This window comes from Suillus subalutaceus (genome assembly GCF_016647625.1).
Source record: "Suillus subalutaceus strain FC151 chromosome Unknown DFJ58scaffold_102, whole genome shotgun sequence".
Classification (NCBI taxonomy): Eukaryota; Fungi; Basidiomycota; class Agaricomycetes; order Boletales; family Suillaceae; genus Suillus; species Suillus subalutaceus.
The window spans coordinates 94,769-108,141 of record NW_024540351.1 but is presented as its reverse complement, the minus strand read 5'-3'; the positions used below and the strand labels follow the sequence as shown (position 1 = coordinate 108,141).

The 13,373-nt window shown below is 47.9% G+C and overlaps 3 protein-coding genes across 3 annotated transcripts; all 3 read right to left on the bottom strand.

Annotated features, from left to right (window-relative positions):
* Positions 1–131: 131 nt before the first annotated feature.
* Positions 132–1,738, bottom strand: DFJ58DRAFT_29464 (uncharacterized protein). Its single transcript, XM_041379717.1, has 6 exons — positions 1,472–1,738; positions 1,163–1,418; positions 1,075–1,111; positions 945–1,023; positions 571–893; positions 132–507 (listed from the first exon to the last, which is right to left on the bottom strand). Exons 1-6 carry the CDS (start codon positions 1,551–1,553, stop codon positions 304–306), a joined length of 981 nt encoding a protein of 326 aa, XP_041240703.1. The 5' UTR covers positions 1,554–1,738; the 3' UTR covers positions 132–303.
* A 3,719-nt stretch (positions 1,739–5,457) lies between these two features.
* DFJ58DRAFT_802904 (uncharacterized protein) lies at positions 5,458–6,897 on the bottom strand. The gene is made up of 3 exons (XM_041390948.1): positions 6,696–6,897; positions 6,037–6,636; positions 5,458–5,988 (listed from the first exon to the last, which is right to left on the bottom strand). Exons 1-3 carry the CDS (start codon positions 6,739–6,741, stop codon positions 5,774–5,776), a joined length of 861 nt encoding a protein of 286 aa, XP_041240702.1. The 5' UTR covers positions 6,742–6,897; the 3' UTR covers positions 5,458–5,773.
* Positions 6,898–8,898: 2,001 nt separating this feature from the next.
* DFJ58DRAFT_664815 (Fusaric acid resistance protein-like-domain-containing protein) lies at positions 8,899–12,969 on the bottom strand (the record flags this gene model as incomplete). Its single annotated transcript, XM_041382463.1, has 15 exons — positions 8,899–9,126; positions 9,183–9,338; positions 9,389–9,572; positions 9,622–9,804; positions 9,854–10,003; positions 10,072–10,248; positions 10,299–10,336; positions 10,385–10,417; positions 10,472–10,713; positions 10,848–11,014; positions 11,071–11,354; positions 11,406–12,063; positions 12,113–12,146; positions 12,196–12,437; positions 12,488–12,969. The coding sequence occupies 15 exons, from the start codon at positions 12,967–12,969 to the stop codon at positions 8,899–8,901; spliced, it is 3,258 nt and encodes a 1,085-aa protein (XP_041240701.1).
* Between the last annotated feature and the right edge of the window lie 404 nt (positions 12,970–13,373).

Genomic DNA, 13,373 nt, shown 5'->3' with positions numbered 1-13,373 from the left:
TGGTGAGCAGGTTTTCGACGAACCTGCAACAGATCTCTGTCCTGTCACGCTTACTACTCTGGTCAAGATGGCCGTCTCTACGTGCCGATCCATTGACAGTAGGATCACGTGGGATTAGCAGTCATTTGCCAATACAAAATGTAAATAGAAAAGGCTGGTTTGCGTTTAATTCGATGAACACAAAACATGCCAGGAATAAGGGAGGAATAAGCGAGTTGGGGGCCGGCACCAGCGTCGTTACGATTAAATGAACTTTGGGGAATAAACAAAGTACGGCACACTACGCATTTTCTTCCGCCAACTTCACCGAAACAGAATGCTCGGACTCAGCTGGCACTGTCCTGCTCTGCCTGCTGCTTGTGCCACATTGGTTCCTTCTGCTAGAATGGATGTAGTCTCTGCGAATACTAAAGTCGTAGGTACTGCTGGAGCAATTCGGGGCGACCAATCATGTGTAACTGCCCTCCCCCGTGCCACACGTATGATGATGAACAATTGTGTAATGCCCTATTTTAAAAATAAAAAAGCTAGTATCAGAAACACGGATAACTCAGCGTTCTGCCTGCTTACTTGAACTTGGTTAATAGACAAGAAGCATAGCGTGGAGAGAGAGTCTGAATGCACAGCAAATCCAACTATGAATATAATGATGAAGACAGTGTATGCCACGGCGGACTCGATGACCATTAGGATGATGGTATCATAAGTGCTAGAATCATATTCAGCCTTGAACGCCGTCTTCATCTGGCTTCGTATGGAGAGCAAACGTTTCGCCACGAGAATGGTATAAAGTATGGTGTGCGCCACTTGGAAGGCGAGGTATGCAACTGTGCTGTTGATATCGTAAAATGGAGTCCCGGTACCTGCCTGGACCAAGACGACGATGGCTACTGCTGCTCGAGATGTCAGTGACTGCGGTCGCTTGGTAAATAATGCAACTGCACCAATCATGCCAGTATAGAGGGAGACCATGGAGATCATCACGTGTCTCTCCCAATTCCATATCACAAAACATCGGTAAAGCTGAGTTTTTCAAACATCAGGCTTGCACATACAGCAAACTATTCAGCTCACAAGCAGTGCTTGCATCAACCACTCCGTGACGTAACCACTAGATGAGGTCGTCAACACTGTGTGTAGATGGACAGGCAAAGGTGCTTACCAGCATATCGCCATAAAGTTGATACGGTAATGCATTACGTTCTTAATCAGCGCAACGGGACCGCCAGGCGCATCACGAAGGTCTATCCAAATCATCACCGTGAATTTTGTATTGCAAGCAAAGCTTATCGTCCCAAGTGCGAACGTGATGAGGGTGTAACAAAGAAGCGTGCGACGATTATTTGCAATTTTCTGCCCATGTCGGGGACGTTGCATGAGAGCAATCACCGCTTGTACGGTAAGGAGAAGGTATGCACCTATTATGGTACAGAGGTCAACCACCAAATCATTGTGTGGACCGAAAACGCACCGTAGGACACACCTCCCAAAATCATTCCAATAAGACGAGAGCGTTCAAGCGGAAAATCTGTCTGTGGGGTATAGGACGACATGACCCAAAATTTGGGAAGATCTGAGAGGATGTCTGGAAGATGTGTCCTAATATCTGGCGCTGGCAGCGGTGAGAATAACCGGAAGGGTAGTTAGCCCTGGAGAAGAAGCAGCCATATATGATAGGCTCTGAATAGGGTTTTCACCTGGGAGAGATGATAATGTATGGACTGGGGACACATCAAGTTGCGACAACCGGTAAGTAGAAACCCTTTTACGTGAAGTGATAAAGACGAGGGCGACAGAGGGTTTATATATTAATCATCCACAGCGCAGCATGCCGTGAAGAATTTGACGTGGGATCGAGCAAGCGAACGGACTATCCTCAAGCATAGCTTCAGGCGCTGAAACATAAGTTTCAAACTTCTCATAGCTATGCTGAATTTTGAATTAGCTGCTCGTCATGCTGGACCCCAATGACTTCTATATGCATACCGTTCATTAGATTCTTCCAGTGTCTTTTCAGACTCCCCCATGCACGAGTGATGTGTGACCTCTATGTTTCAGAAACCATGTTATTGCCATGTTAAGTAGCATTCGACTGACGTTATTTAGTAAAGGTTGGACCCCGCAAACTGCGTTAGAGAAAGGTACGAATCTTTTTTATGTCTTCGTTGTCCTACTCGTCGAGCTCGCGGTCTTTGCAAACAGCATCCTCTGCCTTTTTTCCAACCCTTGTGCCCATGATTGCTGCCATCCTGCCAATTTCGCGCCCGCTCCTTCAACCTGCAGCCTAGCTATGCCGTCGCCGCCGGTTATTTTTTTTTTTCGCAACAGCGCATCACGACCGGGCGGCACGGCCACGTCAAGATCTAGCGCTCTCCTTCGCACTCGTCGAAGACATCTCCTCCCTCGTTGTCTCTCCCCGCCAGTTAGTAGTAAGTACCCCTACCTGGCGGCAGGTGCCTTCGCATTTTTTCTTCAGTGATTTCCGCTGCATCCTGGATTGTTTCCTCACCTATCTTGCAGTACCACCTCTTGCATACTATCCTACTGTCTACATACATGTCCCTGTCAAAAATATGCACATTACGGTAATTAAGCAAACGAGCAAATGCCAAATTTTAGGCGTGCTCAATTCTTGCAATGCCAAGTTCAAGGTGTGTCAAGTCGCAACCAAACAATGATATAAGCTACCAAATTGGGATCGCTAACCTAACCCTTACGGCGCGCAGCGCCGCAACATTGTGAGTGGTCCTAAACCTTTCCAGGGTGCATTTAGTATCTTAGTCTTTGTTAGGTTTTTTTTTCCTTGAATACAAGTCGCTATTCCATAAAAAGGTTTAAATAAGGTTTAGGAACACCGAGGTTTAGGAATGTCGAGGGTTAAACGCTAGACATGGTGAGGTTTAGGACTCTATTGAGGTTTAGGAAGTACTGCTGAGAATTAGGACCATGTACATGTAGTGCTAGATACCAGCCAGTGTACAACGGTAGCACTCAGGTTGTACAATAGTTTCGGCGCTACGCGCCGTAAGGGTTAGGTTAGCGATCCCAATTTGGTGGCTTGGGCCACTTGGCACACCTTGAACTTGACATCGTAAGAATTGAGCACGCCTTTATAAAATACTCACCCACCCTGCTACGTACGCATTCGTGCCACAGGAACGAATGACATCATCTTCATTTAGTCTGCTTTATCGTTCGGCAATGCAAGATGACTGTTTAACACGCTCACTTCATGTGACTTGGTGGCAAGAAGGTAAAACATGAATGCGGCTCGCTGGTCCCAAAGGAATGACACTTCGGGTTCTGTAATTAAGGAGGTCAGGATCATACGGAGGTAATACCATTGAATTGCATATCTCACAGGTAAAAGGTTGACTGCTTGCTGATGCCAGCCATTAAAGTCTGAGAAATTTGAGGTCATGGTTCACTGAGTATGAGTTCCATAATCCCACTGATAGTCACACTTACACTATGAGCACACATCTGAAGTCGTCTCATCTTAGACGAATCCCGCATCTAAAATGGTCGGCGGAAACGGCGGACTGGTGGGGTACGTCCCACACCAGGGGATTTGCGAATTCGGAGATGCGTTCAGGGCACTGGGAGCCCTTGGACGAACGTATTGTCCTCCATAGAACATGAAACTTTTTTGACCACAAAAACACTGGTTCGCTCCCTGAAACTGAGAAGGTCCGGATGGAATACCGCTGAGCACCAGAGAGTGATGGAGCGAAGCTTGTGTTGACATAAAATACCCGAAATAGTGACATGACATGAACATTCGGGAAGACCCTGTGGTGCTGGGGCGATAGCGTTGACAAAAGGTGCGAGTTCATGTCCGTTGTGGCTGAAGACCCGTAACGTTAACTGTGGTGAAGTGCCAGATAGTCGTAGAATGAACAGATGCGCTGACCAGAAAGTGAGAAAGTTGCGTTTGCAGACCTTGCGTTTACAGTTTCACGGATACGGAAGTGTCCAGGAGGATTCATCATGTGCATGATCAGCCAACTAATGACATGCGTGGCGGTAAAGTCTGTTAAACTTTTGACAGATTTCAGGAAACAATATGAACCCGTGACGACAATTTTTGCATGAGTTCGATATGGAAGTCCTTTGGCGCCCTGACAGCAGGCAAATTCCAGCTAGGATCGTAAACTGGTGTAATATTGGTCTGGAAGCCAATGCCGCTCGCACGCTTCACCATGTGATGACATCCCAAGGGACGATCTCATAGATTGTGACAACAATCTTGCATGTTCCCGATAGAATGTCGACACCACTGTCGTAAAAGTCGTCATCATCAGACGCCCTCAAACAGTTCAAAATTTATTTGATGTGGTGTTGGAGCACGTACCCGACCCTACCGGTGACACTGGCCAGCCTACATGGGAACGCCAATTTATATAGTAACCTGTCACCAGAGTATGTGTCTCCCAAGTCGGAATCACGAAATGTGCCAAGTCCTGCGAAAGACATGCGTGATTAACATGTCAACTTCGAGCGGTACACAAAGTTTGGTTGGAACCAATGACTTGCGGTCGAGTAGCTAGGGCTTGTTACATGTTCGATGTGTCCCGGAAATGCTAGCGTGGAGCTTGGAACAACAGTAAACGTGACATTGCTACTATCTTCGTCTTGCAAGGAACTAGATCAATCTTCGCGACTCCAAAACACGTATGCACAAGTAACCTGATTGCAAAATTTGCACATCGAGTGCCCCCACAATAAGAGCCTAGCAAAACAGCGAGCGAAGGCCACTAACCTACCCAGCCACTGACTCCCGCCAATCGGAACCCACCACGAGATTCAAGTGCGTGATTTGTGGACCTCGCGGATATCATTGGTAGAATTCGATAGTTTGATTTATTTGTCCTTCCTGCGAACAGAACAGTGTCAGGGCTGGTACCCTATTGCCGTTCTCATGAACACTTTCAAGCTCTTCTCGTATGGTTCAACCCCTCGACGAGGATGCTGACCAGAGGTTTGAAGCATGAGTACCCTCATACGGGTCTGCAGTGTTGGTTGATGGCCATTTCGACCACGCAGTAGTGGTAAAGAAAGGCAGGAGCGGGACGACTACCGTTGAGAGTGGTGGATGATCAGAATGAGACAGTCCTCGACTTCTGCGGATCGCAGGTAGGATCACCGTGTGACATACTGACTTTTGCCAAATTTGAAACTCAAGTCGTATGAAAGCTTATTGCCGCAGCGGGTTCTTCATGCATTTCGGGGATTGCTATGGACTGCTTGTATAGGTTTTGAAGAGACGGAGGAGGGAGGAGGAGGAGGAAGTGTACAACATTGTACCCGACTCGGACGCTGAACGCACCGACACATTCACATGCCACGGAGTCGTCGCGGACCCCTCGGCTATTCGTACTTACACGCAACTTTGCTCGTTACCATATCCCCCAGCACTGCCCATACGGTGCGCGTCTTAAGTTTCCTTTGTTTGTAGCGGCGTATAAAAATATAAATTCTCTCTCTTGTATGCTGGTCGTTTCCAATTGGTCTTGGTAGGCAATTTTATCAATCGTGTTACTACGAGCACCAGGCAACAAAAATACAACATGTGCACAGTGATAAAGGAATGTGTGAGTCCGTCAAAGACAGACGTGAGGCATTTCCAAACCAAGCGACCAGCTATGCATCAAGCGAAGAGAGAAACAGAAGTGGATCTGGGTGTAAATATGTAGTGGTCACAGTACGCGAACGAGATCAAAATATTCATAGGCATGTGGGTGGTGTTTCAAATGGAGAGGATCGGTGTCATTCACTCCACGCGAGTCTCGATCTCTTGAACCTCGACCTCGGCTACCTTCACCTTTTCGTCAGTGTATTCAGGAGGAGGGACGAAGTTGTTCTCTGCATCATGTTCGAACATGATGTACCCATGACTGACTTCCTCCAGTCTCTCACCTCTGACGGTGCGATACACAAGGACAGACATCACCCAGAACATGCGAAGCAAAACACCGATTCCGCAACCTTTCAAGGACATCAGATATATTTTAGCGACACAAGGTAAGCACTCACCAAGAACGAACGCAACAGCACGACCCTCCCACAGGCCGAGGGCCATGATGGCGCGGTGAACACGCCTGAGGAAAGATCCGGCTTTCTTGTGCTTCATGTCATGATGGTGATGGTGAGATTCAGCTCCATGCTGGCGATAGACCCGCACGACGGACCCGTCAGGAAGAAGCTCCTTGACATCGCCTGAATTGTCCTTCTCAGAGGAACTGGCGGGGACGCTTGATGCAACGGGTTGCCCGAACAAGGGAATGGGAAGGATATGAAGTTCTCCAGAAACAGAACCGGGTGTGCTGGCGACTTCGCCCTTGAATGCGTCATGGTCACCCGTCTCGATGAGAGGAAGGCCAAGAGCATGACGGAACGCATTTGACATGCGGAGTGCCTTCGCTTTCAGGGACGCGCCACAAAAGTGATGCTTCCCCTTGATCTCGGTGGAGGTGGTCATTACGAGGCTCGGGCGCACCAAGCGGCCGACGTTGTCGGAGTCATCATTGCCATTCACGTTGGCGTTGGCAATGGCGTGGCCGAAGCGAATGTTTGCATTGGCATTTGAGGGGCTCTCGACTAAGACACGGACGGGCTCCGCACTAACCTGGCTGACTGTAATGGCGTCTCGACTCGTCAGTAAGATATCACATGCTGGCTCAAGTGAAACGTACCAATACCAGCCCCTGCAACAAGGACGGGAAGTATTGAGAGGCGCATTTGGCTTACTCTCAGAGGGATTTAGATATCTAAGCTGGAAACTAAGGCTATAAAGGACGGCGTTCACAAATGAGATTTCTTTGAAGACTATAAGGGAGATGGTTCAGAGTCAGACGTGGTGGTGGTGTGTGCTGTGGTGTGGATGGCAGTGACTCTTGCCATTGGTCATGATTGAAACTCCGCCTTCGGCCAGGCGCTGTCATTGTCAACCTGTGTTGTTGTCGTTCCCAAACGGTCTAAACATATCCACCAACTGCGCCGCAGTACTTATCATTAAATGATTGGTGCAAATGATCCACTTGTTCAAATTTTACGGAACCGTCCCAGTGTGAAGATGGTTTGACTGATGTGACAAGAATGGATACTGCATGCTATTTATTTTTAAGAGCTAGCTTGCCATAACTATCTGTAGGTGTTCTACTATGTACGGTGTTTCACCGCTAATCCACACGTTAACAGCTACAGAAGGATATCTGAGATCGCGCATATGTAGTACTTATCTATGCAGCATGTAAGAGTCGAGTTGTCTTCAAAAAAATTTGACTGTGGCCAACCCTATCCATTTACTGCGTAACTTCATACCTGATGGTATATCTCCCCTTTGGACGTGGCTGCCTTGCTCTTGGAAATGTGGAACGTGACTCTACCCGCAGGCTCACCATTCCCAAGCAACTCAAGTTCGACCGCTGTCAGGGTCTGTTAGCCGAGTACAACTCGTTTGAATACGCTCTAACTCACCTGCATTAGCGTTCTCGAGGAGGTCACCAAGACATTGATTTTTCTCCGTCTTCTTGATGATCTTGTAGCTAAAGAAGCAACGGCGAGCAAAGACCTCGATTTCAATCGTGGAAGACTCCATGGCATCACTAACTCCCCATCAGTCTCTTAGCCTACAAGACATTTGCAGGGCATACAAGGTTATAATATCCTTCCAAATGGCAACATACTCGCCGCCTTTGGCGTACTTGGTAGTCTTCGATTGCTTCGTGAATTTGTCTCCCTTTATGCGGATGTAAAATTGTCCACCGAATAACCCGATTTTTTCTGGCAGCCCGCTTGCTTTGATGTCTACGACCATACTCGTCAATAGCGGCTCAAACTTGCAGCCAACTAAGCGCACCGGTGATCTCGACCGACAACTGTGACGGATGGACAGAGTCATCGTCGGCTGATGATGACATGTCAGGTACTTCAGTGGTTGGAGAAACGTCCTGGGATGGAGTTTTGTTTGACATGGCGTTGTGGCAGTATTCCAACTAGTTTGGATGACAGTGGCAGGCTGTGGGGATTAGCGGGTATGACTTGTTCTCGCTGATTTTTATATGATTGCGGTTCAGTTTGTTCTGGCGTAATACGCCCATTCATATCCATTCGGCGACCTCCAGTATGGTATGGCGGCATGTCATCACCGGGAATTGGAAGAGAAGGGCGTTGTGACAGAACGATCACCTCCTAAGGAGTCTATTGTTCGTTCGAAAGACGATGACTACGAAAGGAATAGGACCCTTTCAGGATGTATCATATCCTCCGTTTCTCAGTCACTGGTAGGATTTCTCCTAAATGTATCAGAGCGCTGATCACAGAAGATGGACGCGGTGGTAGCTCGCCCGACTTGCGAGGCGACACCTCTTGAAGCACAAGCAAGCCTTGAGGCTTTATCCCTGCCTGCGCCTGTTAGCCATATACATAGAGGCAGTACCACTGATCGCCGGGAGGATACGCGAGTCACGACATGACGAACGCTCATGTTCACTGGAGCAAATGGCATGCTCATATTTGGATTCCGCCTGCATGTGCGTAACACACCCAAGTAATTCAAAGGTTCTTAGTGGCTTGTAGATTTCCGGTATGGCTTCTAGGCTCGGTATACGTGCATGACTGTTTCGAAGCAGCTCCCTTTGAACAAGTGGATATCACATCAAACTTGGAAATACTTCTGTTCAAGAACCAGGCGTGCATGCTGATTTCACAAGGACATGTATCGTGAAAGCGGGTGCTTGATCCAGAACTTTATGAGTCTTGAGAAATACTGCATTCTGAATGAAAGGTCCATAACATCATACAGCATGGAAAACTGCAGTCTCAAGCTTCAGAGCGCCTGCAAGTCAGGGTATCATTTCCCATAAAGTATATGCCTGCTGTAAGAGGTTTCTACTGTTAAACAACATGTGTGACATCTACACTCCCGCCCGGCTCCATGAACAACGCCTCAAACTCTTCCGGATTATGTCCAATCACACCAAAAACGGTTTGTAGCGTACGCCCAAGATACTCCAGTTCCTGAGTGACGCCTTTCATAGTAAGAGCATACGCAAAGAAAAGGAGCTGTCGAGACGCTTTCACATCTCTGTTCCTGACTATATCCAATTTCCGGATTGCATTGACCTTTAAATGGATATGGTATCTATCAGATTGATTTTTGATGGATTTCGGAGACGTACCAGACGCTCCCTCGATTCCTCAACTGGTGGGAGGTACGGAGGTAATGGGGCTTTCAAGCGAAAGGCGGATGCGAGCGTGGAGAAATAAAGGATGATGTTGCCGACTAAATCTCTTCGCTCTTTATTCACGGGTAAGATGAAATCGCTCCTTACAGACTAAACGATCTTACGTTAAAACAAATCCATCATGAAGGAATGTAGCTTACCGTAATCCATTCCTCTCGGGTAGTGACACAACGCATGCTGTGTAGCCTATCCAGGATAGTCTGGAGACTTGTCAATATCGCCCGGTAGAGTGCTATAGGGAAAGGTCCCTTCAACCGAGGCTCATGCTGTGTCTGAGCCAGAAGACCTTGCAATTCAATGAGCTTCCTCTGGAGGTGCAATTCCCTGCAGGTTCGAATCAGCAACGGTCGATGCATAGTAAGCTCACACAAACATAGCCATAAAATCCTGAATGGATTTACTAAGCTTGGCTTTAGCGGACTTGGGCAAGAGCGACACTGTCTCATCCGGAGGCTGCGTCTCGGGCTCGTCTTCATCCGTGTCGTCTTCTGCGCGAGGCGTGCCTGAGTTGGCTGCTACCAAGTGGGTGTATAGCCATCCAATGTTCAGACAAAAGCTAGGTGTAACAGGTCAATACGTAACATGCTCAGCAAAGACAGACTTACTCTCCCAGCTCTCGACTGAGCTCCCTTCGCGCTTCTGAAGGCCACCAGAAACGAGATACAATCGCAGCCCAGAGGACACCAGCGATAACCGCAGTCGAGCGCTGAAACGCAATATCGATCACAGATACGTCGGCTTGTCGAACGTTGTACCTGCGAATGATAAGGAAAGGAGGATGGGTCAAAAATCTGCGCAAGCGGCAAAGCTTTCGCCAACGTACGAATAAAGGCACGTCAAATTATATGTTAAAAGAGCAAATCTCCCCGTCGTCGCATACCGTGGAGTCGCAATGATGTAGTAAAAACAAGGCATCGAAAAAAAGAAACCGAAGATCGACAACACAATTGCATTCTCCGGAAAAAGGCTGTAAATTCCAGCTGCGGCACAAGCTCCGAAACTTCGAGTGGTCAGAACAAAAGGGGGTAAATACCAAAAAAGACAACGCACAGAGTACCGAATACACGATGAATGCTAAGGAAATTGGTCTAACAAATGAATCAGCAAGGATACAAGACCGATAAAAATCATCATACAGCTCCGATCGTAGGCGACATGACCCCAAAGAACTAAAGAGGAAAAAATCAGTCATGCATATCAATGTAAAAGACGCCTGCACGCACGGAAATTAATGCCCATTCACCCTTATAGTCCGTAAAAATTGGTCTCGTAGCATCAAAGAACGCAGGTGCAGTCAACACAGCAGCAGACATCCCCACTTTGAACGCATACTTCAACTTGCGCTCTTTCAAAATCCCACCAAAATCCCAAAGTGCCCGCTTCATACGACCGATAAAGGGGAGATTCGCGGGATGGGGCGTTTGTATTGTGTTTGGAGCATGAGGTTGGACCTTTGGGAAGAAAACTTTGCTGCGATGGGGAGAAGTGAAGAATGATGCTTCATAGCAGAATGTCAGTAGATTGTGGGCAGTCTTGAAAGTGATCACTGACAGAGTCGGCGCAGTCCAGACCGCTTGAATTTTTGATGAGCCAAGTTACGTCGACGCAATCGCATGGCAGATAAAAGATTTGACGGGCCATGTATAATATATCGGTTAAACCAGCTCTGAGTATCCGCTCTGACTTGTTCGACTGCATATATTCTGCGCATAGCGTCCGTAAGAGAAATGAGCTCTCCAGAAAATTCCTGCAATGTGAAAATGAAACTGAACCACGATGACTTGAGCACGGAACCTCTCGAATAAAATTATCGAGAGCTTACAAATAGAGAAGAAATATGTGTTCATGTTCGCCGTTCGTAAGGATTGTATTGTCCCTTTGGATTAAAGAATCGATTGAATCCCCCATAGAGGGGGCAGCAAAATCGCTCCGTTTGTATAAACGCATAACAGCGTGGTTCGAGGTAGTCTCGAAAGTAAACAGCGCGCGGTCGATCTCATCAATCAAAATATGGAAATCATGAGGTTGAAATGGAGTTTCTCTTTGGACATGTTTGCTCTGCGCAAATGCCTCGCGTAGACGTTCGAAACTTGCAGTACAAGTTCTCTTATAGCTGCTTGTGAGTACCTTCCGCAGCACAGATGGCATTCGACTCACTGTCAGCGCCTTCAGCGGTGGACCCAGATCATCGACCAGATCGCCGAACATATCCGCCGCAGCTTGTAGTAGGACTTCATCTGTGTCATCCCGCATGTCCGAACCGCCATTGGACATCCTTCTCCCCTTCCCGGCTGGAGAACGATACCCGCTTGGATCACGCTCTCTTCCGATCGTTTGACTATGTCGCTTCAACGTCAAGCGTCCCTCGCTGTGAGCCTTTGTGAGTTCGTACTGCAACCGGGTGCCGCTTCTCAAGCCATTCAGATGTTGAGCAAGACGCGTGAGGCTATCAACCGCGTCCTCATATGCTTGTCTGGACTCCTTGCCTCCTCGTCCACGCAGACCGCTGAACCATTCCGACTTGGCTTCTCCTAAGTTCTTTTTGAGACTCGTGAAGCTTGCCTGATGGTTCTCGACCGCCTTGTGTATTTTATCCTGGCTAGGCTGGTGAATGGGCTCCTCGAGAAGGAAGGTGTTTGTGAGCATGCCAAGGAGGGTGGCAAACGAATCCAAGGTCTTTGTCATGTTCAACTGGAGGTTGTCTGTGGCGCTTTGGGCCCATAGCGCGAAACACACGACGTTTGATATTAAGGTGCCGACAAGCACGACCGATGAGACTTGCAGGAGTACTTCCCAGCCTCCTTCCTTGACAATTCTAAAAATATATAAGTGACATGCTCCAAATATGACGCATGATAGCCTACACAATAGATAATATTATGGCAGCCATGCTACACGCTGATAAATAGTCAGTATAAGTACGAGTTAAAGTATTTGATTGACATACCCGAATTAAATGTGGGTTTGTCCATCCACGCTCTAATCCAAGTGAGACCCCACATACTGACTCCAACCCACAAAATGACAAGAGCGTCACCGAGCCACTCCCATCCTGGTCTGACCTCGAGGGACCAGAACATGGACATGCTTCCCAAACAGACAAATGCTGCATAAAGAAACGCAATCGAGCAGTACGAATCGGCCTCCATCATTCCCCCCATGGTTTTTGCGGGGTTATAGTAGATAGCGCTGCGAATGATCAGTGTCATGTCTGAAAATGGGTGAGAAAAGACGCGTACATAGTGGCTATCATGTGACCAGTGGGCGATGGGAGGCCATTCCCTGCTCCCGGTGCGGAAATATCACTGAAGAATCCGGAGAGATATGGTGAAAACGTAAAGAGAGAGGCAATAAGATATGCCACTGCGCATTTGAGAACGTTCTTCCACAAAACTGGTATTGTGGGTACTTGCAAGGGAAGAAACCGATGGCGTGATAGCAATGTAGGGACAGAGGTAGCTGAAGAGCCGTCAAAGGAGGCTTTGAACTGGTCTTCTGATTCAGTGGGACCATGATGTTCACTGGATTGCTCGAACGACGCCTCTCGGGTGTTGTGCTCCTGCGGATGCGATTGGAGGACATTGTTGAATGGATCGCAGTCAGTGGCGGTAGCTTCTGAAGTCAGAGGTCCCGCTGAAGAGTGCTCGGAGCGGTGAGAGGAGTTTATAAGATGGCGTCTGTCACGTGTCATAGGACTCCTAAGCTGGCCCTCGTTCTCCATGAGTTGTTCGAATAGCGACCATTGCGATTCTGGTGGTGGGGGCCTGACGCGGGACAAACGGACAAGGGACTCCCTAAGGTTTTGAGCACTAGCCATATTAACTTCTAGAGGAGGCGTATGAGCGGCAATGAGGGAAACACTTCGACTCTGTTCGAGGCTTGGACGTAAAGTAGACGATGGAAGAGAACCATAAGAAGGAATCTGGCGCATATGTGGGAAATTAGGCCCCCCTGTAGGGGTGATTTGGCCAGGAGAGCCAACGAAATGGGCGCCACCATGATAGACTGGTGCATCACTGTGGAAAGACAAATACAGAAGGTCATCCTGTGAGTTGTTCCCGTGAGATGTCATGGTGTCACATGAACTTCAAGCTTCAAACTTCAATCTCAGCTTATTCGAAACCT